Below are 26712 nucleotides of genomic sequence, written 5' to 3'. Positions count from 1 at the left end.
TCCGCCTTTTGCGTTCCGTCAACATTACGTTATAAATTAAATATTTAGAAAATCGTTGTTTGACATTTGTGATTCAGAATCGTTCAGGTCCGCATCGCGATGCATCTAAGAATCGATTTTTTCCCGCACCCCTAGTGTCAACATTCAAGTTTTGTGGAAGAGGGATAATGGCCTGAAGCTGTTTTGCTTTTGGAAGCAGTTTTGCAGAGTTTGGGCTAGGCCCCTTAGTTCCAGTGAAGGGTAATGTTTATGCTATAAGATTTCATTATTCTTTATATGCTATAAGATTTCAAGTTTGACCCCAATTGACCATGAGATGACACTACGCAACAAAACGTCCTATTAATTGTAGCTGGGATGGGAATAAATGACTCCAAATCATACCTTACACTGAGACTGACAGTTTATCAAATACATGTTTTTTAATTTCTTTAAAGTCTAAAAAAAAGTCTTAAAAAAAGTTACAGTTGTACCATCAACTGATAAAATTTGGAAAATGGATGTTTTCTATGGAAGCATATCAGTGTCAAAATTAAAATGAAAATCTAATAAGCAAAATGGCAAAGGTCATGCTAAGTTTGAATTTAAATTTTTCATTTATACATGCAAGTTTGGGCTCAAAATGAAAATTCAAATTCATTAATTCCATTTATATTTGTCATCTGGTACACTAGTATTGACATTTCGTTTACACAGAGATTTACATGATTTTTGAGGAGCTTTATTTAAAGTTAAATGTATTTCCAGAACCTCCATGCCTTATTTGATTATGCAAAAATGGTGTCAAAATGATAATTAAAACGTAATTTAACTTATATGCATTTGCAGTCTCTAATTGTTTTTGAAACTGCAGTATCAAAGAGAACACCAAGCTAGAAAGATGTCAAAATTTAAATATAAATGCGAAACAATGTCTCCTATTTGCAATATATATTCTCACCTACTGCACTCCTTCTGCATCAAAGCATCTTTGAAAATTGCATTGCAGACTGCATTTTCATCTTTAGGGTCTTCCCAACCTGTCAATCATCCCATCAGGTTGGGGCCAAGAGCACGTGCAGTGGAAAAGGTTTTATCTGCACCATGGTGGCCGATCTTACATTAGAAGATGAAGTGAAACAGAGTTAGATATCCAGTTTGTGATGGTTACTATGTTTTTATACACGATCCACCAAGAACCTTTAATCGAATGTGTTAAAAGTTTTTTTCTGATTTAATAAGTGGCTATGGGTTAAAATTACTGTCCGTGTTAGCCGACCACAGGCTACAGATAGAGATTAATCCAGTATCGAAGTCTATCATCCAATATACACAGTGAGATTTGGATATATTGCTGTTTTCCACTTTACCTGTTATCAAAAATGTTACTCATGAAATGATTTAGTTTTAATTGTACTGGTACACATAAACAGGTGTAAATTACACAACTACCTTGTCATAGTGGCTGAGTTGGCAACAGCCACTGCACTGGGTTGGTACTGTGTCACTTTTTCAGTTAGGGAGTCTCTGAAGTCTTGCTTTTTTAATTTATTTTTTTAACTTAATATTACAAAAATCACTGGTATGTGTGTTTGACACTGGGCAGCTAGCAAGAAGGAAGTCAAGTTCAGCCTCGTTTTTATCAAACAGACTGATAAACCAGAAAACAGGGCCACACGTTCGATTAGCCACATTCTCAGGAGGTCATGTATAAAGCTGTTAAACATCACAAGTGTCTATATTTCTCTTCTTCACCTCATATGCTAACGTAAGAGTAGCTATAAACTCTTCGATGTCGCGTTTTTAGATGAACACAGAATGAACGCAGTAGTCGAGAATATGTAACTGCCAAGAGGAGAGGCCCTGTTTCCTAACTCTATTTGAATACTGACATCTTTCTAGCTCCCGAAAACTTTTGATGTTAATGAATACTAATAGTGGCTGGGCCCCATGCTTGCTGCTTGTGACTATATTTTTTATTTGATTTCAGTTAGGAAAGCATGAGTTAGTAAAGTATTATTTAACTAAAACTACTAAAACTAATGAGTCAATTTAAGTGTTGACCATAATAAAATTAAACAAGGTGAGATTTTTGTTTAACATCAGTTATAGAGTGCACAACCTACCTTGCAACTCTGAACCAGTTGTTGGTGGACAGCAGTATTCTTGTTGGAAGCTGCTGCATTCTGGGATGCAGCAATGGTCTGAGTGGCAGCTGCAGCAGCTTGTTTTGCCGCATTCTAAAAAGAGATAATGCATCTTTCTAAACCAATATTACCAGGCTTTAGTTTTATATAACACTTCTGCTTACCTAGAGGAATAGTGAAATGCTGCTATCTAGGCAATAACAGAAATGATAACAAAACTGCTGCCATATTAATCATAGCCAAAACAAGAGCTCAGTTGTTTTAACACCAACACAAATCAGAAACCACATACATGGACAAGACCACTGCCGGTCACATGCTATTTATAAAGCCAGTGCTAGTTCAGGAATTTAGTTTCTCAGCCCAATACTGACCTCTAGCTTGGTAATGAGTTTCTTTCTGATGGCATTCTGGGCAGCTGCATTGGTGGCTACGCGCAGCCCCTCTGCTGCCTCACGCAGTTTCTGCTGCTGGTCCTCATTCTCAGGATAAGCTGCTGCTCCCTGAATTATACACAATAAGGTTTCAGTTAATCATTCAACATAAGGTCTGTGGTTAAGTGTTCAGGGTTTGCGAATTGTCCTACTAAACCATCTTTTCTTTTTATCTACATGTATTAATGTGAGTGTGTTTGAGCACATCAGTCACTCTTTTATAACCTACACTGATCTATAAAATAGGCAGGTATGAGCATTGTTTTGTCCACTCAGTAATTATTTACTAAAACAGATGCTTCTGGCAAATGAGCATGTACAGTCATATGCAAAGGTTTGAACCCCCACCCTCCCCCACCGAAATAACAAGTGAAAACAAGTTAACAACATCTACAGGAAACCAACTTAAACATGCAATTTTTTTTGCCATGAACAACTTCTATTTACTTCTAAATTTCTATTTATTTGCCGAGTTTAAAATATTGAAAAAAAAAAATCTTCAAAAATCATTTTGATGGTACACTGATTTCTCTGTCATTGCCACTGCGGGCCCACAGCTCCTGCTAAATAACTTTAGAGGAGCGGGCACGAAACCTCTCGCAAGAATTGCGTGATGCTTTACAGAATCACAATCACACCAACCAACAACTGCAGGTTCAGCTAGCTATAAGAAGATAACTCGGTATTCCCAGCATGGATATCACGGCAGAGGCTGCAAAGAGACTGAAGAAGACATTGTCGGAGGAAGGGAGCAAGAGAAAAAGAGAGAGTGACTGAGCAAGAGCCTGGACAAGAGTACATCTCGAAATGGGTTTTACTTGTTAACGAGAAACAACAAAATATATAAAATATATATAAACCCCTGCCATTCTTATCTATTAAGAAATGCGACAGGCTGTAACTTTATCTGTGTGATCGCCATCTCATGGAGTTTTGAAGTATTTCCAGATGCCAAAAGTCATCTATCTTCAGGGCCGTTTCAGGCTAGCATGCAAAGAAATAAATTCATCTCATGCCAAAAGGTTTGGTCAGTTTTTGTCAGTCTCATACCATCCTATAAAATCCTGTTACATTACTCTACCTCGTAAGTTGACAGGGTCCTTTCTCTTGACTTGCCAGATGTTGTGCTGAACTCCATCTCACCAGCAGAACCCGACTACCGCGTACACGCACCTCACACAGGCTTATCGACGCTACAGATTACACTCGCAATTTCTATTATTTACACACAGAAACACTCAAAATCACGAGAGCAATCTGTAGTGTCCATATGCATGCATGACGCGTGTGCATGTGAAGGGGAGTTGGATTCTGTGTCCTTCAAATCGTAAACAAATGCATGTGTACTGCTCTTGATGAAGGGGCGCACAAAGTGCGATTTGTCTTTACAACAGTGGCATAAAAGTGAAATAAACTTTGCTGTAGAGGGATCCCAAGAGCAAAAAATCCCAATTCTTGCATAATGCAGCTTTAAAGTATAATCTCTTTATTAACAATAACTTTTCATCTCAATCCTTCTCATCAGGCCGGTACGTTTTCCAAGTTGCTAGCATTAAATATTACATATCTACTAAATAAAGTTACTGTGTTTGTCTTATATACCTTTGCAGCTTCCACCATGCGAGCAGTGGCATCGGCAAGCAGCTTGGCAGCAGCAAGGAGCTTCTTCGAGTTGTTCACATCGATCTCTGCCTCTGCATCTGACCTCATTGCATTGACCAGATCAGACGTGGCCTGAGCCAGCAACCGTGCCTGCTTCACCATCTCACCTGAGTGGACAGTGTGCCAGAGAGCACCTTTATAATTGTTTCATTTTCAATCAAATGCCCATTAAGTCCAAGTTAATCCCTTTTCAGTGACAGAACAAAAGCTGAATGTTAACAAATTTAACAGGAAAAATACATAGAAACCTCGACAACTTAATAGGATAGCAAATATTCTAGTATTTAGTGTGTCCACATTTTGGCTTCCATTTTTTTCAAAGATATCTGCAGGAATATTTTTCCATACTTCTAGACTAGAAATCCAAAGTTCAGTGTTATGAGTCAGTTGTTTTTTATTTTTCTCATCCTTTGACTCTACCCTTCTTATTCAAGTGGATTATACCAAATCTTTTCAGAAATATCTCCTTTTGCCATTTACATGCATATAAAAACAAATTTGCAAGGCAGCTGATGTGTTTTAGGGTAGTTGCATGTGTGAATGCTTGAGTCCTTTTTGAAGGGCAACACTGTCAGTGATACTTTTACAAAGACCTTTTGTTGTGAGAGAGCTGTAACTCCTTGGATTTAAGATTGAAAAGATGGGGGAATTAAGCAGCAGGGTGGACAAACTAAATACTGGTAGATTTGGAATTACACTTAAAGTTAGAGGCTAGCGTATACGTTTCTGAAAAAAATACTCATTTTGACTGGATATTGAATATCTAAAAGGGTGGTCTATGACTTTATGCACAGTATCGTATATCCAGGTTTAATGTAACAACAAATACACAGCTTGATGTTGAACAGAAGTATATGTGTGTGGCTCCCTCACCAGCATCTCCCATTGAACTGAAGATGCTTTCGGTAACAGTCATGATGGCATCTGTGGCCTGGTCGTATCGGCCAATTGGCTCACCACGCGAAGCATAATTTCGCACGTGTGTGAGGAGGTCTGCCAGAGTCTGAGTGACCACACTAGCGGCAGCACTGACCGCCTTCAGCAGCACTCCATCATCAGTGGCAGAGAGGCAGGCCTTCACACAGCCTTCCACTGAGCGGTCCACCAGTTTGCCTGCCTCAATCAGCTGCTCCTGACACACAGGGGAGCTGATAGTGGGGCTCACCACCTGCCACACAAAAATAGGACAAGAAGTATTACAATGCAATCCAAAAACAGCAGCAGTTCATTTCAATCACATGATTTGATCCAGAAAAATTAATGTTTGCTTTAAGGTTTGAAAAAGATAAAGCTATGGTTCTGCTGTCATAACCCCAAAGGTCAATCAGCCCAGACAAGTTTTGCACTGAATCTATGGGGCAAACTAGCATTGAAAGTTTGTAGCCACGAGACTCATGTAAACTGCACACCTTAATCATCATACTTACCTCAAGTTGTTTAAGGGAAATTCTGCAGATTTGTAAAAATTTCAGCATAACTGAATGTTTAAGATGTAAAGTAATTCAGAGTGTTTTGATATTAAAAAAAATGCTCCGTTCTGGAGAAACTCACCAAAACAGAATTTGTTCACAATCATAGTGATAGAAACCAGACTTCTGAAGAGTTTAATGGTTCTAAAAGCTACGACACAGAAAGCTATTACATGAAACAAGATATTGTTTTACAATAGTTTTGCAATAAGCATTTTGACTCAAGGTTATTAAAAATTCATTCATAGTATAGATACATGCAGGGCGTGTAAAGGCTAAATAGTCCTCAGAGAAAACCTTTTATCAGATTTGCTGCTATTTTACCATTGTTAACTTTCTACATATAAAAACTCAGGTTACTGTACTGTAGATTCACCAGTGGTTTTGGATAGTAAACAAAATGGCTATATATGCACTGACATCATGACCCCGTTTCCTATCATCATTACCACTGTAAAGAAATCTGAGTCAGTGAGTCAGTCTCTACAATTAATCATTTCACATCAAAGCACTCTGAATGTTTATGATTGAAGAAGAAGAGCTATATTTGGGAGTAAACAGACTGTACCTTAGCACAGGCCACTAGCTGTGAGGTGGAGAGGGCACACTGGGTTGCCGCTGCAATGACCCTGTTCTGCAGGACTGTATCCTCAGACACCTGGGCTACATTCTTAGCCTTTAGGACCATCATGGCTGCTGCATTAGCTACAGCCTTAGCCAGATTCATCAGAACATCCTGGAACAAGCACACACCGGGTGACAATTATGTACACACACACACACACACACACCACACACACACACACACACAAAAAGATTACAAGAACAAAAATGAGTACCTGAAACCTCTCATCAGTTTCATTCTCTCCAATCTGCCGGAGAAGGTCCCCACTTGCTTGACCAATACTGCCAGCAGCAGTCAACACTGTCTGCCTAGGCTGTAGAACAGAGCACACAATAATACACATAAACATATACTCCAAGTCATCATTTGCCTCTGCATTTAAATTACTTCTTTATTAGTGCCTAAAAGAATCCACCTGGATTAACAAGGGTAAAAAAGATTAAAAAGAAAATAAAGAAAAGGGGGAAAAAAACAAAAAAAAAAACAGCAAACAAAGGCCTTACACTTTTTCACCAACAAACGTCTCACTCACCTCTCCTGAGGCAGGCTCCACAGCTTTAAGCAGATCGGACACAGCCCCAGTTAATGTCCTGGCAGCCCTCATCAGGTCCTGACCACTGCCCACCTCATCCTCCATCAGAGCTGCCAGCAGCTTCACACCCTTCGACATCTCGGTTAGATTGGACGATATAGTCGTGATAGCACAGCCTACTGCAGTGTAGTCTGTGTCTGTTGGGTCACCTAGGAGTTGTAGCAGAACCACAGGTCATAATTCTTAATTCCTACGAATACACTTACTGGCCACTTCATTAAAACCCAATTGTAAGTTTTACATTAATTAAATGTGTCAATCATTACCCACTTAGGACATCCTTATGAACAATATTATATCTTTAAAAAGACCAAACCAGCTTCTAGAGTTAGTATGTCATTAGTTTGTTTATTTGTTTCTTTAGAAATTTTCTTACCCGCTGTGAGATTGACCACAGAGGCAGTACCAGCAGTGATGGCGCCCACCTGTGAGTGAATCTCATGTTTGGACTCATCCACTTTGTTCTGGATCCATACTTTGGAGGCCTGAGAACACGGCAAGAAGAAGGTGAAGACAACAGGAGGACACACACACACACACACACACACACACACACACATATATATATATACATACAAACACACACATATACATACATATATATATATATATATATATATATATATATATACATACATACATATATGTGTATATATATATATATATATATATATATATACACACATATATATATACACATATATACATACATATATATATATATATATATATATATACACACACACACATACGTGTGTGTGTGTGTGTGTTTGTCTGCGCATGTATGTATGTTCGTGCATTCATGTGCATGTTTTCTTACCATATCGTTTCCCAATGGAGGCAACTCCTCTACTTCCTCTAGGTCTGCCTGAGCTTGCTGCACTGCCTGCATGCTGGTGTTAATGGTCCCCACCAGAGCTTGCTGGGCTGCACTCTGACAAGAGATACAGACAGACGAAAAACAAAAAAATGCATTTTGCTTTCATCAAATTTTGATTGGTTTTTAAAGGGGAATTTTGCAGGTTTGTATAAATCCTCTTTGTAATCCAATCACTGAGATGTACAAAAAGCCAATCAGAGAGGTCTGATGTGAAATTGTTTTTTTTTTACGGTGGTGGTGATAGGAACCAGGTGTCATGATGTCTACAGTGTAAATTTAGCTACATAATGACAAGTGAACCTATACATGCATTCTGAGTTGATAATTGTAAAACAGTGGTGAAAAAGAACATTTTTCAATGCAACTCTTGTACCTTGCTGTTTCTTATGGATTTTAAGAAATTGCGTTATGCCAAGACCTTCTCAAAACCACCATGAAACAATGTCTCAGGCATCAGGCAACATATTAGTAACCACTGTATGTAATAACTTTTTGTGAGGTAGCTTTCAAAGACTTTAAATGCTTTGGACGTGTGGTTCTGGATGTCTGGATGTCCACAAAGCAGACCTTGGTGTGTTGATTGAAATATTCCTGGGATACAGTCAACATTCATGTGTTAAAAAACTAATTATTAACTAATAATAACTTGATCAAATTCAACCCCGTGAGACATTCTGAATATTATCCATTGTACCTAGAAACAGGAACAGTTCTTATTTTGGTTATTTTTTGTATACATTTTGTGTGTATGTTGTGCTCTTACCAGTGGTGGCATGTGCCCGAGGTGCATCTGTCCAGTTGTGATCTGTTGTTGTGGTGATGGCATGGTGCCCACATTTAGAGTCTCTGGGCCAACTGAGCTGGTCCTCAAGACACCGGGTAATGCCACTGACCCATGCTCTGCACGGCCAACTCGATTAAACTGCTGCTGTAGAATAGTGGACCTTAAGGGGGAGAGAGAGAGAGAGAGAGAGAGAGAGAGAGAGAGAGAGAGAGAGAGAGAGAGAGAGAGACATCTGAACTGATCAGATCAAGACACAGGGTACATTTATTATTAATTTAGAACACAATTGGTATTCATGTGAAGTTCAATATTAGTTATTTTCACTTGAGATAGAGAGAGACAAACAGAGAGACAGATACAGAGAGAGAGCACAAAAGACAAAGATATAGCAAGAGAGAGGAAGAGGGAAGGACCGAATCACAAATCAAGACAGGCTATATTTATTATTAATTTAGAACAAAATTGATATGAATGTGAAATTCAATACAAATCTTACATTTTTTCAATATTCAATATTTGATATTATCAAGTAAGTGAGAAAAGTAATCATATATATATACACACCAAAATATACTAATAGATTAATTTACTGCAGTGTTACTGATGCAAGTTTAAAACTCCATGGTTTCATGCTTCACACAAGTTTAGAACAGTGCCATAGAAAAAGTGACCAGATGGAAAAAGTACCTCTAAACAGGTAACCGGAGCTCCACTGAGATTACATTCATTATTTTTTCAGGGAGAGATAGGGCAAGTGAAAGAGAATCAAAGGGAAAGGGTCCAAGAGCGAAAGAAAAAGAGGAGGGGAAAGATAAGGTTGTTGTTTTCTGCTGTTATTGTTTTTTTCTGCAGCGGCATTGGCAATATCTGATTATGGATGTGCTTTCAGAGTTAATTTGTTGCAAGTATGAAAGGAAATACTGCTGTTATCAGCACTGACTGAAGAGAATTCTGTTTTGTGTGTGTGTGTGTGTGTGTGTGTGTGTGTGTGTGTGTGTGTGTGTGTGTGTGTGTTGCATACTTCTTTGGAGAGACTGATTCCTCTAGCATGGTGGCTTCTTCATCACCTTCCAAGCCAAAGCGATCTTTACTCTGTTTCTGGAGAGTAAGGTATGATATGGCCAAACATGTAATCACATTTGTATTGATGCATTTGTACAAATACTCCACATTCTCAAAACACTCTTACTTTGAGTACTTTGATTACACTATATCCAGCATTACTCCAGAAACACATCTTGGGGCTGAGATCAACGTAAATAGTAGCGTTTCATCTAGGATTTCATCCTAGATTACAGCCTAGATTACAGCCTAGATTACATTTTTAGCTTGGAATATTTTGGGTTTGGAAACTTTCTTTTTATGATAAAAGGGGGGTTCAGAATATGTTTTTTAGAATTTGGAAAAATAATTTTCAAAAGGAAAAAAAAATCTCCCAGAGGAAAAGCTCTCTCTGGCTGTCTCTGACTCAGATTGACAGACTGTTTACTTTTCTGTAACTATAGGAGCCATAGGGTATTGCTAGCCAACTACAAACCTGAGTTCTGGCAAAACCCATTTGATATCTGGTTTGTTCTTTAAAAGACATAATGACAGAAAATATACACCAATTTCTAACTCGACACTACCTATAGTTCCCTTCAATATATCCTGAATTCACAAAAAAAAACCCACATTTCAGCATCACACAAGGGTAGCGTGAGTAAAGTACATGCAACTCTAAGCCCAACTACAATTGCTCTAACTGACTTTCACAAAACTGCTTCAAGAGGGTATTTCAGTTCTTTTTTTCCCACCCTTTCTTTTGTAATAAAACAGTTTAAAACCTGACTACACAAACAGCACAGCTGTTTAGAACTATGGATAGCACAAATGCGTGTTTTGATTTCTAAGGAGCTTGTGCTACACTCAAATGCTTCAGAAACAAGTCTTACATGAATTGGCCATCATTCTGTCAAACCAAGAAAACAAAACTGAAAGCAAAAGAATATGACCGATCTAGAGCAGTATCTTTCCAACATTTAAAAGGCTCACATCATGGCAGCTGAATTTTCCTCACTTTTTTGAAAAAGATGTGACATATAAACAGTTACAAAATGCATCAGTCACTCCACCAGTCCATTCAGTCCATATAGCTGTAAAAATCATGTCACAAAAACCATCTAATGCATTAATCTCTGCCTATATGGTAAACAGTAGTTTATCTCAGCCTATACATGCTGACGTTACAAGGAGTTTTACAACCCAGACTGCGTTTTGAATGAGACACAATACAGAGTGGGCAATCATAGAAGAGCTCATTTACATACGACAATCTTAAAAGGAACAGTAACAAAAACAGCCTGTTCACAATTCTTAAATAAAGAATTATGACTGCTTTTGGTACATAAACACACAAGTGTGATAAGTGTACCTCAGGGAAAAAAAAAATAAATAAAAAAAATTAAAAAAAACACAGAAAAGAAGGAGGATATGGGCCCCTTTTAATACCGTGTTGTTGCAATAAAGACATAATTGAAGTTTCTGCTGACCTTTTTGAGGATGATGTCAATGTAGCCAGCGATGAGCTGGGAGATTTGCTCCCCCTCTGTGGTCTGGACTGAATAATAGCTTTCCTGATACTCTCCAAAATCCTACAAAAAGAACAACACCTTAAAACAAACAGTATCGAAACATTTTGAAGGGATGTTTTTTTGGAACTATTGTGACAATTTGAAAATGTTCTGCTCTCACTTCATGGACTTTGAAGTGCATGTGTGTGTGTGTGTGTGTGTGTGTTTGAGATTAGTACCAGAGTAAAGCTCTTAGGAGAAGCAGCCCATCTCTTGACTGTGGTAAGGGGCCACTCCTGCAGCACCTCTTTGGTTTTCTCATCCACTCGCATCACTGATTCTTTGGTTATGCCCAGCAAACGAGGCACCAGCTTATTCTTGCTCTTCATCTTCTCCTGAAAAACAAAGCCAGTGGAATACATTCAGCATAATTTATTTACTACACAGGAACATACACACATCTGTTTTTCATATTTTGTATTTATTTATAACTTATATATAGTATAGTAATAACAGTAATCTTAAGATCAGTAACAAACAAAATGGTTTTGCCCTTTCAGCTTTAGAGAAAGTTCAATTTTGTGTGTGAAAAGCACTTTAAAAAGTTAAGACCACTTTGTAGAATAGCACTATTTTTCTGTGGTCGTCCGACAAAGTCAGGACATTTTAGCTTTTACTGGCAGGGAAAATCAAGTGATATTTGGCTAAAAACCTCCAGCTCCTTTTCAGATCCAATACCCACATTCCACTGTCATCCCCTCTTCCTTCACTTTCCTTCATAAAGTATGACCTTTCAGTAGCTACAGAAGATGGGCTTAGCTGTGCACTTTAAGCTATGAGTGACTTTCTCCCTCTCCAAAAAGCATCAACCTTCCACTACCACCACAGATGTGCCTGGCATAACAAAACAAATCACATCTAAAAACATGGATTTGTTGTAGGGAAGAGAAATTCTCACCATGTTAGTATTTAACAATGTAGATACCTTAAGGACAAATGAAGTGACAACACAGAAGAAAAAAGAACTTACCACAAATTAAATTTCATTTTTTTAATATCTCTTTTTCTCTCTCGTTTTCATAGTGTCATTGTTAAAACTCAGGTGGACTGTTGTTGTCCTGTTAGCCAAAATATTTGGGGCCCAAGCACTTTTTACTAATAGAGGATGCTAGAAATCATTTACAAGAACATTTCACATAACTGCAGTTTGCACAGAAACATATAGCAACTACATTTCATACAAATCAACAAAGATTTGCGTAATTTGTTAGTAATTATACTGACTGCTTCACACGCTCTGTTGTTATATTATTTTCCACCAGTCCGTAAAATTTTAAAACAAGTTATTCTCATTTATTAATGAAAGGTCACCAGTTTTCAAGTGCTATTTCACAGTAACCTGCTGCAGCATGTTTCTTGATGAGTAACATTTGCATATTGGCTGAAGACAATCATGAAACCGTTTCAGATCCTGTTCCAGCATTATGTGACCAACAATTCTTAAAAATTATTCAAAGTATAATTAAATTCATTACATATTTTATTTTAGTCAGGAACACTTGCAACAAGCTAAGAACTCTGCAATTAAAAGTTTGCAAACCATTTGGAATTATGTGCATTTCTGCATGAATGAATTCTGAAATGTGATCTGATCTCCATCTAAGCCCTAACAATATCTAAACACAGTTATTATACACAACAACTTAAGTACCATGTCTTTACTGAGCAAAATGTTTAAACAATCAATAGAGTAAATATTGAATATAGTAAGCTTAAATATAATAACTAGTGGGACCTCCCTTCATTGCCAATGACCTAAACCAACTTTCTGTTCCAACCAACTCAACTGTTTCTGTTCCAACCAACTCAACTGTCCTGCACAGCAGTTAGGATGCATTTTGACTTCTCTATAACAGAACTGTTTCATTGATATTTTTAGGATGTCTTTCTTGAACAGCCTGCTTCAGACCACACCACATTTCACTGTGACTAAGGACAGGCCTCTGACTTGGTCATTCTGAAATACAGAATAAAACTTAGAATTCATTGGTCTATTAATGACTGCAAGCTATCATGGCCCTGAGGTAACAAAGCAGCCCCACAACAACACACTTCAGATCTAGGAAGAGGTTTTAGTGTTGGCATTCGGTGATTTTTTCTCCAAACATAATGCTGTGTGTACTTACAAAAAATGGTTAACTTTTTTGCTGTTAAACATGAAGCTGGTCCTTGATGATTTTCAGATCCATTTTTTTTCTTATTGTCTTTTTCTATTTTGTGAGCAGTGGTTTCCTCCATGGTTACCTCTTGTGAAGCATGAGCACCAATTTCTGTTCAGTGCTTCTTTTGGTAGACTCTTAAACACAGGCTGTTAGACATAGCGTAAGGGGTAGGCCAGGGTTCTCTGTAACTTGTTTCAGGACTCTACTGTCCTCTGACATTTCCACTACTAGAGAGAGCAGCTTCTTCCATTCAAAAAAAAGCTGCAAATTTCTTTCATTCGTCTGACTGTGACCTGACAGGAGTCCCAAATCTTTAGATACCCTTGCAGTCATATTCAGTTTTAATCATTCAAACCATTTCTCAAAGGAAACTACAGCAATGCAAAATGCTGTGTTGTGTGACAAATAAGATCACAGGACTAAAGTAATATTCGGACATACATGAGGTAATGTAATTTTACCACAAGATGTCTGGAATTTAGTGTTTCAGTGTTCAGAGTTAGGTCAACAGGCAGGCAAAGACATATCGGCCACAGAGAAAGTAAACGCTTTTTCGAGTACCTCCATACTTAAGAAAATCTGTGAAAACATCTTTTCCACAAGATATGATAGAATATTTACCAACATTAATAAGATTAATATAAGCTTCAATAATTTCTACAGTTCCATTTTAGAGCAGATAAAAACTGACTAGAATCTTTACTGAACTGGATGTGTGCAGTCCATAATAATTACTGTCATGGTGGATTTGGGCAGGACTAAAATCACTGAGAAACACCAGTAATAATTATGTAACTCCACCTTCCCCTATAAAACGAATCCCATCTGAACACAACTTAAGTCTTTATTCATGACTCAGATGGAGATCAGGTTACATTTTAGGAGCTATTTATACAGAAATCCTCAAACAAAGTGAACTTAGTTCATATATAAATGAATTAGAAAAGCTCCCATAAATGAGAATGTGAGGTGAATTTGTGCAAATACATGAATACCAAATCACACTATGTTGCACAGCAAAACATTTAAGCAGAAGTAGAACACAATGAAATGAACATGCTTTTAATCAAAAACATCACTTTTAGTGATTGGACCCCTCAGAAGGAAAAAGAAAAGGGAAAAGAAACAGTGACAAAGGGACAGAAAGGAATTCTGGAAGGTGAATTCTTCTCAGATGATGAAAGCTTACATAAGAAGGCAGACAGGCCACATGCAGACAAAAGGAAGGAAAAATGGAACTAGATGGAAAAAAAAGCCACACACACCCACCCACTCACCTTCACCAGGAAGAAGGAGACTCCATAAGTTCTGAGTGACCTGGCCAGTTTCACATACTTCACTTTGGCTTCGATCTCTGTCATTTCACCACAAGCCTTGTGTTCCTATTAGATTCACACACAATTTCACCCAGCAAAATATTAATCTACTGCACATTAATTACTGACTGAAAAATATCCCCAAAAACATCTACATAATATCTACATAGTGAACAATAGTCCACTTCTCAAATTATTTCCAATAATGAACTCTTGCTGCAAGATGCTAAAATGAGAATACAATTAATGTGTAGCAGAATTACAGTTCAGCTAAATATTAATCATAATTTTAAATTTGAACACACCTGAAAGATTTTCTTCTCAGCCCCTCTCTGCTTGATGTATTCTTTAGGTAGGAACTCTTTCAAGCTTAAAAAAAGAATGTGGATTTCAGGCACACAATATTGCTTATACATGATCTGTTTATTCTTAGACACCAAAATATATATATTACAATGTTTCAAGTCATGTAAAACTTTTGTTGGCTTCCACTGTTAAACTGTCAAAAATGTTTAAAACACTAAAACTTTCCAAAAAAGCAATAGGAATAGCTAGTTTTGCATATAAATTGCATACAGCTGAAGAAGTGTATGTGAGCATGTGGCTTACTCCAGGAATCCAACTTTGTGCTTATGTTCTATGTGAGGGCCGAACTGGATCTGTGTCTGGATGCCACCAAACTCGCACGCCTTATCAAACGAGACAGGGTGAGAACCATTGAGAATGTCATCACGAGCCTGTGGGGGGCGGCGGGGAAGATAATAAATGATGAGGTTCATCAGAAGTGGTTTGGGCGGACTCTGTTCTCCTGACATTAGAGGTGCCAGAATTATGACTACAAAACACCAGATACAGGGATGGCATATGCTCCTTAAAGAAATGCTCCAGCGTTTTTCTACCTAATATCCATCTACCCTTGAATATAATAGATACTAATTTCAACGCCCTTTCTGTACTTATAAAAGAACAGAAAAAACATCAAAAATCAGTTTTACTGTAAGTCGAAACTCACTTATAAAACAAGCCAAAGAGCAGTTGCGGAATTCGGAAAATAAACATTTAAAATTTTCAGGGCAAGTGCATGCATGCACACAGTACATAAATATTAAAAAACAACCTATAACTAAAAGGTGAGGGGCCAGACCTGTACATAGAGCAGATTAAGCTGGACCGGGTCCCGAGAGTCCACGTTCTGATCAGAGTAGAAAAACTTCCTCCTCAAAAGCAGAGTCTCACTCTCTTCCACTCCCTGCTCTCGAAACGTACGCCCATGATCCAGCCAGTTCACTGGAAAAAAGACAGACGTAGAAAGACAGTCAGAGAGACAAAAAGAAAGAGAGAGAGAGATGCAACAGGAAGATGAAATGCTATGTTATTGAAATTATGTGCATTTCAACACATTAAGAAGCCATTTAGCCATTTGTAAACTGTAATCGTTAACTTTCCCTTAAGGCATTACATATTCTGTCAATACATAGTAACACCAATACTGCATTAGACATGTTGCCTACATTCATCATCTGTGTGCAGTTTGGCTTTGAGTTTCTCCATCTTTCTATCATCCCTCAACAGAGTTCTGTCTTTCCTCAGTGTGCCCATCCCTTCTTCCTTTTTCTCCTCCACTTCCTCCTGAATCAGGGAGTACTCCTCGTAGTTTGTGATTCCTGAGTTTCAAAACACAAAAGGAGAAATGCATTAGACCTCTATGTAGTGGTGGGTAATGTGGCAAATAACTTCACCATCATGATACCTCAAGACATTTTTACTATAAGTTATGTCACAATATTTACACAATAAATCCAGTTAAACAGGACTAAATATGTTCAGTTTATCATTAAACTTGCAGTTGTTCAGCTTTCTTTAAGTACCAATGATATTCACAATATGTTCAGAAATGCATATTGTGACTATCACAATTATGACAAATCTTGTCGTTCACCAATTCCCACCTCTGTGCGCCTGCTTTTGTGTGTTTTATTCTGCGTTGTTCTGTGTTTATCACCTATTCTACTGCAGATTGTGACAAGAAGCTCTCCAACTGTTTTAGAGTCGTCCACCATTATGGTCTTCACGGCACCGTCCAGCATTTTAATCTTCTGTGGTCTTTGCTTTTTCTTATATTCGAGGATGTCCTGACAGAGACAGAGACACAGACACAGAGAGAGAGAGACACACACACACACACACACACACACACACACACACACACACACACACACACACACACACAGAGAGAGAGAGAGAGAGAGAGAGAGAGAGAGAGAGAGAGAGAGAGAGAGAGAGAGAGAGAGAGAGATGTAAAGAAACACAAAACAGGAAAAACAAAAGTGAGTCACTGAAATGTAAAGACAGAGAAAAACAGAAAATAAGAAATACGAGAGCAAGTGAGCAAATGACCGACCGAGAAAGAGAAAAACCAGACAGAGTGAGCGAGAGAGACAAAGAAAATCATACAAAATCATCTCCCAGATCAAATACCACACAACAAACAGAAGACAGAACTTGTGTATGTGAAAATCAAAATCAAATTGTCTTTTAACTATTAAAAAATGAAAAGCTGCTTCTGAAAGCTTCATTCACCACTCATTCAACACACACACACACACACACACACACACACACACACAGCATCCCATACATCTGTCACTCATTTCACAAACACCTCAGAGAAAAAAAAGGAAGCAAATGACAGCGCACACACACGAACACACATACACACAAGTGAGGAGCTGTCAAGGAAGATTGCACTAGAATTTTTTTTTCTAATTTCTATCTGCCACGTTTATATCGTACCACAGACAATTTCAACGTTTGCGTGTACTCAAAAAAAATCACAAACTTGCTGATCCAAAATTTCTATTATAACAGAAGCCTTCAGACAGTTGCTACATTTCATGCATGAACATTTGAAATACTTAAGCTATAACTAAGCAAATGTTCTATTGCTTTTCTAACTCTTTCAGCTGCAGTTGTTTGAACCATCCTGAAGCATGAATGTAAGATTCTTATCAGAATTTACAGTTTCACCTTAAATGGTGCAGCAGTTACATGCTGTACAGGTGCCAGAATGTAACTATTGCTACAATTAAGGTAGAATGGAAAATCTGAACAAAAAAGAAGCCAAGTTCAGCCAAAAGTCTGAGACCACTTGAGAAAATTTTTTCTAATTTAATATAAAGTTTTTCATTACAAATTAAATTAGCACAAAAAAATCTAGTGAAAAAGAAGCAGAAACTCTAAAATATTTACAAAAAATTCAGAATTTCAGTGGAGTGTTTATCCCACTTTTGCTTTAATGACTGGTGCACACAAGGGAATTTTACACTTCAACTTACTCTTTAACTTTCCTTTGTTTTACTTTTTTCAAAAACATAATTTTCTTTTGTTTACTTCCAGGTTTAAATGAAAAAAAAAATCCAGATTTTCAATGTCGTCTCTGACTTTTGGACCTCAACATAAACGTGTAGCCATATTGCCCACTGATAGGAGTTTCACATTTAAAAACAGCAAAGGCAGTTTGTAGTCAAAACTAACTGCGGTATAGTCAGAAATAACTGCTGCATGCCTTGTATACTACATAATTAAACATTTAAAACTTCTATGTTATATGGTAAGCACATAGGTCTTAGGATGAGAAAGACATGAGAAAATGTTAAGTGTTTCTCCACGTCATCAGATGCTGTGAAAACTCATTACACTGGTGATGTATTACCACAAATTCTTATTTCCTAGACAACTGCACCTATTCTGAAAGAATGAATAATACAGATTTACAGCTTAATTTACAAACATTCTTGACTGAAAAATTAATGAACGTGTTCAATGTAATTTATCTCCTTCGCATAAATGTTGATAGCAACTGCTCAATGGCTTCAAATACAAGTCAACAGGTGTTCTGTACAGAGAAACACATTAAAATTATTGACTGTGGTAATCAAGCATTTATTACAGATGCAGCAGCTATCAATTTGTTTGGAAAAAAAAACTAGATAATTCCTTAAATTGGTTGCAAAAACAGAAACAAATCTGTAACAGCACAGCAACACAGGTAAAGGTAAAGGAAACAGAACACCTAGTTGTTCATGTGCACATGCCCACACAAACCTCACGGCTTACCCCATTTCTCAGCATATAGTAGTCCAGCGTGCATCCGCCGTCAAGCCAGATACCTTTCCGCGGGTCCTCGTCTGATAGGAACAGCCCATATTCTGATGCTGTAACACAAACTGACCTTTCAAAATCCTCAACAAAACACTTACCGAACAAAGACAGGCACTTCGCAGCAAACACAAAACACATTACTGTATTAATGTAATGTTTCTGCTCACCCTGTCCAGTCTGAGCTTCCGGAACTCTCTCTCTAATGACCCGGCACGCATCATACACGGCTGTGGCCGGCTCAAACTGCATAGTCTTCACCACATTGCACTGCCTCACGCAGATCTTCAAAGATAACACTACCATCCTGCTGCCTGAGGGACTACACTCACTCTGCGTCAGAGAGTGGGGAAGAGAAAGAGTTCATACACCTTGATCATACACATTGGCCCTGTACACAGCCAATTATGCTCAGAAACTGAATGTACATACATTTTACTGATAGTTTTATAAATTGATTTCTTCTTTGTCCAATCTTTATACAATCAAACTCAGATGGTGTGTAAATTTGAGCTTAATTTATTAAAAATCTTCAATATTCCTTTGTGGTTAGATAATCAATTTATTATTAAAATATCACTAACAACTAAAATAGAAAATAATACTAATAGCTTTTGGAGCATGTATCCAGCAGAAATGCAAACACCACCATCAGGTAATTCAGTTTGAATACTGTCAACGACAATGAGCCTGCTGGATGCTTTCTTCTTAGTGACTCACTGTTGTAATGGTTCAGATAAATTGGGGTGAGTCATAAATAAATTAACTCGATTAATCTGTCCTACTTAGTCATTATGAGTGGAAAAACTAGTCATACATTTTGGGAAATTATGCAAGACAAGCGAGAATGACAGAAGAAATCTGCTTTTGGCACTCAACCAAGCCATATGGGTGTTTTTTCATTCTGGTATTCTCTCAGAGATTTCCTTTCAAAGTGAACAGGCACCCAGTGAAGGTGATTCGGATCAGACATCACAATTCTAGAATCTGCTGTGTGCATGTGTGGACCTTTGGATCTTCTCTTTAAAGCTTGTTCAAAAGCAATAAAGAAGAAGTTTTATCAAAAAAACAAAGATGATGTTGCTTCCACATAAAAGAGTATAATGTGGGGTGGGCAATATGACTATATTTTGGATATAGTCAGTACCAACTGCATCCTGACTGACTGGATGTAGTGCAGATTTAGTGAAACGCTGAATAAAAAGTGCTATCCTGAAGCAACTTTGTTCTCAAGTCCACATTTAAGCTTTATCATTTGGCAGACATTCTTATCCAGAGGAGACCCACCAAAATATGCAATGGCATAATGCTTTATAAAAAAAAAACAAAGAACAAAAGAAATCGATAACGGAACTGTTTGCTATGTTGACAGACATAAATAAGTAGACAGAGACTGAGAGATGTAAAGTGCAACAGCTGTACCAAAGCAGAACCCAAAATAAATTCTGTGGCCACTGAGCAGCCTGAAGAATTACCTACAGCTACTGCCCATCTGTCTGTAATAGGATATGACAGAGTGTGGGGAGCTGAAGGAAGCATGCAGAAGTGAATGAGGCTTGACTTTGCCGTTACGTGTGTGTTTGTGTGCACGGCCAGAACGCCAGAGAGTGATCCAGTCCAGGGCAACTAGAGACACCATTCAATGCTGTAAGATTTTTCCTGAAGAAGAGAAAAACTACTATTTAACATATGACTACATAAATTATTATTATCAATATCCGAACTGTAAGTGACAAATTACATTTACTCTTGTTACTGTGCTTGAGTACAGTTTCCCTGTAACTGTACCTTTTGTACTTTTACTCTTACTAGAGTTCATTTTTAATGAAATACTTGTACTTCGCTACTTTAATTTTTAATAATGTTACAGAGTAAAAATAAACTATGAGCGTATCAGCTCATAAAACATTAAGAACGAAGCGTGTTAAATTTAAAAGATTCACCAAACAAAAAACAGCAGCTCTGGCAGGAAAAACACTAAAGAGATGTCCAGTTTAGTGGAGAAGGACAGAGGAGAACTTAACCAGCACACACGAGGAACAGACCGTGTCCACACAGCCATCTGTATTCATTTTCACAGGAACTAAAGATAACGGGATATTATCAGCAGCCAAACGTGAAACCTGCTGAGATCTCCGCTTTCATAACTCGACTCCAGCCAGAGGCAGAAAAAAAACCCAACCAATTATTCATGGTCCATTTAAAAGCTCTCCATCCAAAATTTTGTTTATATGCTTAAAATGGCACATTTGGGACACTGTCACTTACCATAAGCGAACAAAAGCCACGCATTATGCACGTTTCCACATACTAATCACAGTTTGACAGCCAACAGGCGGCTAATAAGACTTGCCCAGCTTACTTCTCCTGGCTAATATGACCACAAACTCAAGCACACAAAAACTAATCAACACATTTTGGTCTACTACCACTTCAACTGGATCTTGTAGGAAGCTATTCATCAGAGAGCCACCAGCTGAGCACAGTCTGTAGCCACAGGCTTGTCTGTCTCACCCACTGTTACAACTTCCCTGCTGTCAGGCTCCAGAACCACCAATTTAGCTCAATTTTGTCATCTGAAGTTACCATGGTGACAAGGGGCTCAGTGCATTCAGATCTGTCGCTACACACAGTAGACTTTGTTAGTTCAGACTTCAGCCTAGCATCAAACTGGACATAAAATGTGTGTAGATAAATGAAAGGTAAAAAAATGAAAGGAGGCATAAGCTTCCTTTATGGCTGAGGTTTTAACAGCCCTGGACACCAGCAGGTCTTCTCAGCTGTTGAAGGAAAAACAGAACTAGTCAGCATGGCTGATGTGTAAATTATGCAAATTATTATATATATTTTTTAACACATAGATTAATAAATAAATAAAAAAAACACACAAATATTGTGTGGATGTTTGGATAAATGATGGCATCACACAATTCAAATAATAAAACAACATAGGTGATCATTAACCATTTTACATCAACAGTTTAATATAGTGCAATATACTGTAGAATGTCACAAACACAACATCTAGCAAGTCATAACACTGTCTCTGTTGTATGCTTTTTAAACGACCACAATAAAAGCAGGATTAAAAAAAGTACTAACAAGTAGACTTAGTCAACATTAGGGCTGCACGATAAATCACATTTTTATCGTTACTGTGAAGATCTCATGAGATACGACTTTCATGATTTTCACGATCGTTAAGAGCTGCAATGACGGAACAGACAAAAGTACCTCATACAGGCAGTGCCAGAAAGACGTCATTACATTGCCGGTGTTCTAACAAATTGCCCTACCTTGGACTACCTACCTAGATTGTTGATGCTGGCGTCTTAGTGACATCATAAGTGAGTGGTTTGTTTAATTGGCACTATTTAGTGGGCTGGTGGCTCGAAAGCTATGAGCAAGCTGGGGAAGGCTGTGTGCCAAAATAAACTGTGCTTAATCTGAGAGCTTAATAAATATTTTGTGAAGTACACTGTGCTGTCTGAACTTTTGCTTTAACTCCCTTTTTTGGATTCAGCTCATTGTAAGTCATTTGCTATGCAAATAGTACCCTGATTTTTTTTTGTTTTGTTTCTTTTACTTTAAATGTTAGCCATGAATATAAAACAAGAAAAAAAGTCTTATTGGCAGAACAGAGAAGACGACCAGCTGGAAAAAAAGTACACACTGATATGTGTAGTGGTGTGTGCGCGCAACTCTAAAATGCTATGCACTTTTTGCTAATGTATTAATGGAGCAGCAAGGTAATTAGCCTAGTTTAATCTGTTAATGATTGTGCTGGAAATGGAACAAATTGGAGGCTTATGAATCTCTCCAGACAGTTCCTCTCAAATAGTGTAGATCTGTAAATAGAAACTTGTGTTTTACAGTTTCCAGGTTGCCATTATGTTATGAGATTACCTAAAGCCAAAAGACTGTTAGTGTTTTTGAGTTGTGTGCATGTATGTAGGTAATTGCCTCTTCCATGTGGCTTTCTGAGCACTAACACTACTGTGAACATCTGTGGTGCAGCTGCTTCCTGAGCCACTAAAGAGGTCAAAAAGTCAACGTCACTTACTCCACATCAAAAAATTGAAAGCCACACATATAGTTAAATTAGACAAGCCACGTCCATGATCAGTCCAGGCAGCTTGTGTGCATGCACATATTTTAACATCATATCTCTGTCTAGAAACTACATGAATACTGACCATTTTACTGCATGGCCATTCCATGAAGACCCTACTAAAAGCTTGGCATGCTGCGATTCCTTATCTACACAATGTACTCTACAGCAAGCAAGCAATGACAACAGCAATGGAAACTGTGTTCACCATCCATAAGCGACAGAGAATGATGCATCGTGCCTTTTTGTCAGATCAGATGCTGGTTTTATGTTTGACACATCACACTGTTGTTTGACCTTAAGATACCTGGATAAACTCTTTCATGACATGTAGAAAACACTGGAGATGTACATGACTCCTCTTCCCAACCCTGGTCCTGGAGGCACACCAGCATCCACAAATTAGCGTTTTCCCAGCTTTGAAGTTGACATGAAACACCCTAATTCTGACTAATTTTGTACAGAAAGCTGAAGCATGTTGGAATTTATTTCTAGTACAATTTAGTTTGGAAGCTAGTAGCCCTGCTAGTTAGTTAGCAGCCTCGCAATAATGCCAGCTCAGCGGGCAGATAAGACGGTGGGGTCACATACCGTGGATAATAATAATAATAATAATAAAAATAATAATAATAATAATAATAATAAACATCGGTGAAATTTCTAGCTTCAATCACAATCTCTGAAGCTAGATTACAAAGTATAAGACTGGAAAGCTTTAGTTGAAGGTGCCATAATATTACAGACTTTGTTTTGAGAGAAAAGCAGCTTTCTTGTTAATGGTGTATATCTTAATTCCTGTTACATGACAACAAAAGAGAGACAGCATGGCTACTTTTTCAGTCTGTTCAGGTTAACTGCATAGTTTCCCTTTTGGGCCAGAGGACAAACTATGCATGAGGAACAGGATCCCTATGCCAGCTCCTGTGGTGACCTCCATCAGGACCGTTTTCCCATCACCAGAATACCATGATGTTTGGAATTTTTATATATATATATATATATATATATATATATATATATATATATATATATATATATATATATATAATAATTTGCATTTAATAAACTTTAAAGATCTGTGCAGATTGTTTGATTCAAATTCCTTTCATTTTTGTAGTATCTGTTATCTTTTTCAGTGTGTTACCTGGGGCAGTGAAGGTGCCTCTATTTTGAGCTGTTGCAGGGCCTTATGGATGGACACAGACTTGCACCTGCAGATCACACCAGACACAGGACGGACAGTGTCCTTTCTGAAGACATAGTCCTTGTCCAGCTTTCTTGGTGTGATCACAAGATATTGCGAACCTTTAGAGTACTGGTGTTTGTGCTGTTTCTAACAATCTTTTGTTTTTGCTGTCTCTCCATTGACATTACAGTTATGTTCCAGTGCAGCTACACATAGGCAAGCCTCAAAGCTTTCCTTTAGGAACTTCTTCCTTGATGTAGCACATTTAATGTACAGAGAATGAAGACTCTCAAATTGCCCTGTATGAATACCTTCTGTAGTTTTTTTCTAGTTTATCGAGGACTATATTCTGCAGGTGTTCAAAGGCAGCAGATTTGGCTGGAGCCAGGGCCGCATGCCCTGTCTTCTTCAGGGGTATATGGAGAATGCTCATACCTTGTAATTGTCTCAGCACATGTCCAGTTGTGCACAATGGTGATGTGGTGAAGGATTTCCTTAATCCTGGTCACTATGAATCCATAGGTGCTAACACAATACCAGAGATGCTCTGTTATTATCCAGTCACACAGCTCCTCATTGTGGGTCTTTATTAACCTCTTCTTTACAGATTTGACAATGTGTCACAGGTCATATTTATGCTGTAAGTTTGTGTGTTTTTGTCATAGAAATAAAAGGCAGTCACAGATATTGGCACAGCATACTCTGCAAGCTTCGACAGACATTTCTTCATACCTTAAACCTCCAGCAAGTAGCTGTTATTCACTTCTGTGACTTGGACAGTCTCCTGTGCTACCACCAAGTTTGACCTGGTATCCAGAAGAGAGTAAATTCCGAATATCCGCTGTTGCCAGGGCTGTCATATTTGCAATCTCCTCACACAACCAATGACTCATCGTCACCGTGTGTTGTCCACACCTCATTTACCTCAGGGTTGACAAAAGCCTTCTGAATGTTAAACCCTTCTCTCATAATTTTCATACCAATGGTGTCATAGACCTCCAGAAATGGGCTGCACTCTTTGCCAGTGGCAAAACTCTATCATACCTCTCACCAAAGGCTGGGAGTTCCAGGTGTGGTCATGGCCATCAATGCATTCTGTCTGAATCTGTAGTCTAAAACCACTTTTCCTTAGTGTTGGTGGCTATACTAGAGAATTGCCACAACCCTCCCAGCGGCACACATAGAACATCTTTAACAGTTCATGGATAGTACACAAAGCTCTGTCCTGAGAGATGTTTAGTTCCTCATCTGCCACATCACTCACATTCTCATCACTAATGCTTTCAGAGTCACTTATTTCAAATTCTTAATACTCAGCATTTGAGCCCTCCTCCATTGAGTTGCCCCCCTCAGACCCCTCCAATTCTTCAGCATTCAAAACAAGTAATAGGTTGTGGTGATGAAGGTCTGAATTTCTCAGCTGGTTTGCTATGAGTGATCATGGCTAAGGACTTGGGTGAATTGTGTATTATCTGTCATAGTGCCTTTATTGCTGTACTGCTTGGTAGTTGGTGTCGCTTCCTGCTGACACTGATCTGTATGGGTACTTTCACTGACCCTTTCTATAGTTTCCTGCTGCTGCTTAATGATGTCCCTCTCTGTCAAACTACTGATGCTGCTGTCCTACAGAAGCATGCATGTTTGCCTAACCTATGAAAATAGATACTGATACTGAGGTGGTGATGGCATGTTAGCGTGTGTGTTGCGCTGGCACAAGTGCGTGAGACACAGCAGTGCTGCTGGAGTTTTTAAAACCCCTCAGTGTCACTAGTGGACTAAGAATAGTACACAAACCAAAAATATATAGCCAACAGCATCCTATGTGCAGCATCCTGTGACCACTGATAAGAGACTAGAGGATGACCAGCACAAACTATGCAGCAACAGATGAGCCATTGTCTCCGACTCACTGTCCACTCTATTAGACACTTCCATCTTGTTGGACTACATGTCTAATAGAGTGGACAGTAAGTGTCACTGCAGCGCAGAGAGTGATCCAGCACCCAAATAATACATGCTCTGTGGTGGTCTTGTGGGGAGTCCTGGCTATCGAAGAACAGGTTGAAAGGGGCTAACAAAGAATTCAGAGAAACAGATGGACTACAGTCTGTAACTGTACAACTAGAAAGTGCACCTGTATGGTAAGTGGAGTTGATAAATGGACAATGAGTGTGGATACAGAAGATATACTTACTGAAGTGCTCAGTGAGTGAGTGAGTATGAAAAGTGATGTGGTTATTCTTGTGAAAACATTTGCATTTAAGATTCCATGTTCGATTTTTCTTTGTGTAGCATCTCTCTGACAGACTTTAACAGTTGTTAGTTTAGTCCAGATGAATCATGCACAGTGAAATGCCAGAACTTAATCTGCCAGCTTGTGTTATTGATGGCAAAATGTTTACACTAGGTGTGCTGCAGTGCACCATACTTCAGCAAAGGAGTGAAGGCCAAAGCAAAAGGGCCAGAGAACCTGTTAATACCAATAAGGCAGGCGGTGTGCACTGGAAAACTATCCAACAATGAAGAACTGCTTGCTGCTTAAGAGGCAAAGAACGAAAGTGGACAATCTTTCTATGTTTATTTACTCTATAAAAT

The 26712-nt window shown here is 38.3% G+C and overlaps 1 protein-coding gene across 6 annotated transcripts in view; it reads right to left on the bottom strand.

The window, feature by feature from the left end:
- tln2a (talin 2a) overlaps positions 1-26712 on the bottom strand; it is a 70827-nt gene that overhangs the window by 22037 nt on the left and 22078 nt on the right. For all 6 annotated transcript variants that reach the window (XM_036586295.1, XM_036586293.1, XM_036586292.1 and 3 more), the window contains 21 exons: positions 18991-19153; positions 18779-18876; positions 16665-16794; positions 16174-16326; positions 15807-15949; positions 15272-15399; positions 14968-15031; positions 14624-14728; positions 11364-11519; positions 11104-11205; positions 9594-9670; positions 8552-8732; positions 7729-7842; positions 7285-7393; positions 6849-7057; positions 6531-6629; positions 6260-6427; positions 5096-5390; positions 4163-4329; positions 2501-2629; positions 2106-2219 (listed from right to left, as the gene is read on the bottom strand). In XM_036586295.1, the coding sequence (XP_036442188.1) occupies positions 2106-2219; positions 2501-2629; positions 4163-4329; positions 5096-5390; positions 6260-6427; positions 6531-6629; positions 6849-7057; positions 7285-7393; positions 7729-7842; positions 8552-8732; positions 9594-9670; positions 11104-11205; positions 11364-11519; positions 14624-14728; positions 14968-15031; positions 15272-15399; positions 15807-15949; positions 16174-16326; positions 16665-16794; positions 18779-18876; positions 18991-19126 (2877 nt within the window). In that variant the 5' untranslated portion in view covers positions 19127-19153. The remainder of the gene's footprint in view (positions 1-2105; positions 2220-2500; positions 2630-4162; positions 4330-5095; positions 5391-6259; positions 6428-6530; positions 6630-6848; positions 7058-7284; positions 7394-7728; positions 7843-8551; positions 8733-9593; positions 9671-11103; positions 11206-11363; positions 11520-14623; positions 14729-14967; positions 15032-15271; positions 15400-15806; positions 15950-16173; positions 16327-16664; positions 16795-18778; positions 18877-18990; positions 19154-26712) is intronic.

This window comes from Colossoma macropomum, unplaced genomic scaffold, assembly GCF_904425465.1.
Source record: "Colossoma macropomum unplaced genomic scaffold, Colossoma_macropomum, whole genome shotgun sequence".
NCBI lineage: Eukaryota > Metazoa > Chordata > Actinopteri > Characiformes > Serrasalmidae > Colossoma > Colossoma macropomum.
The sequence above is the reverse complement of the archived record's forward strand: the minus strand, read 5'-3'. Positions and strand labels throughout refer to the sequence as shown.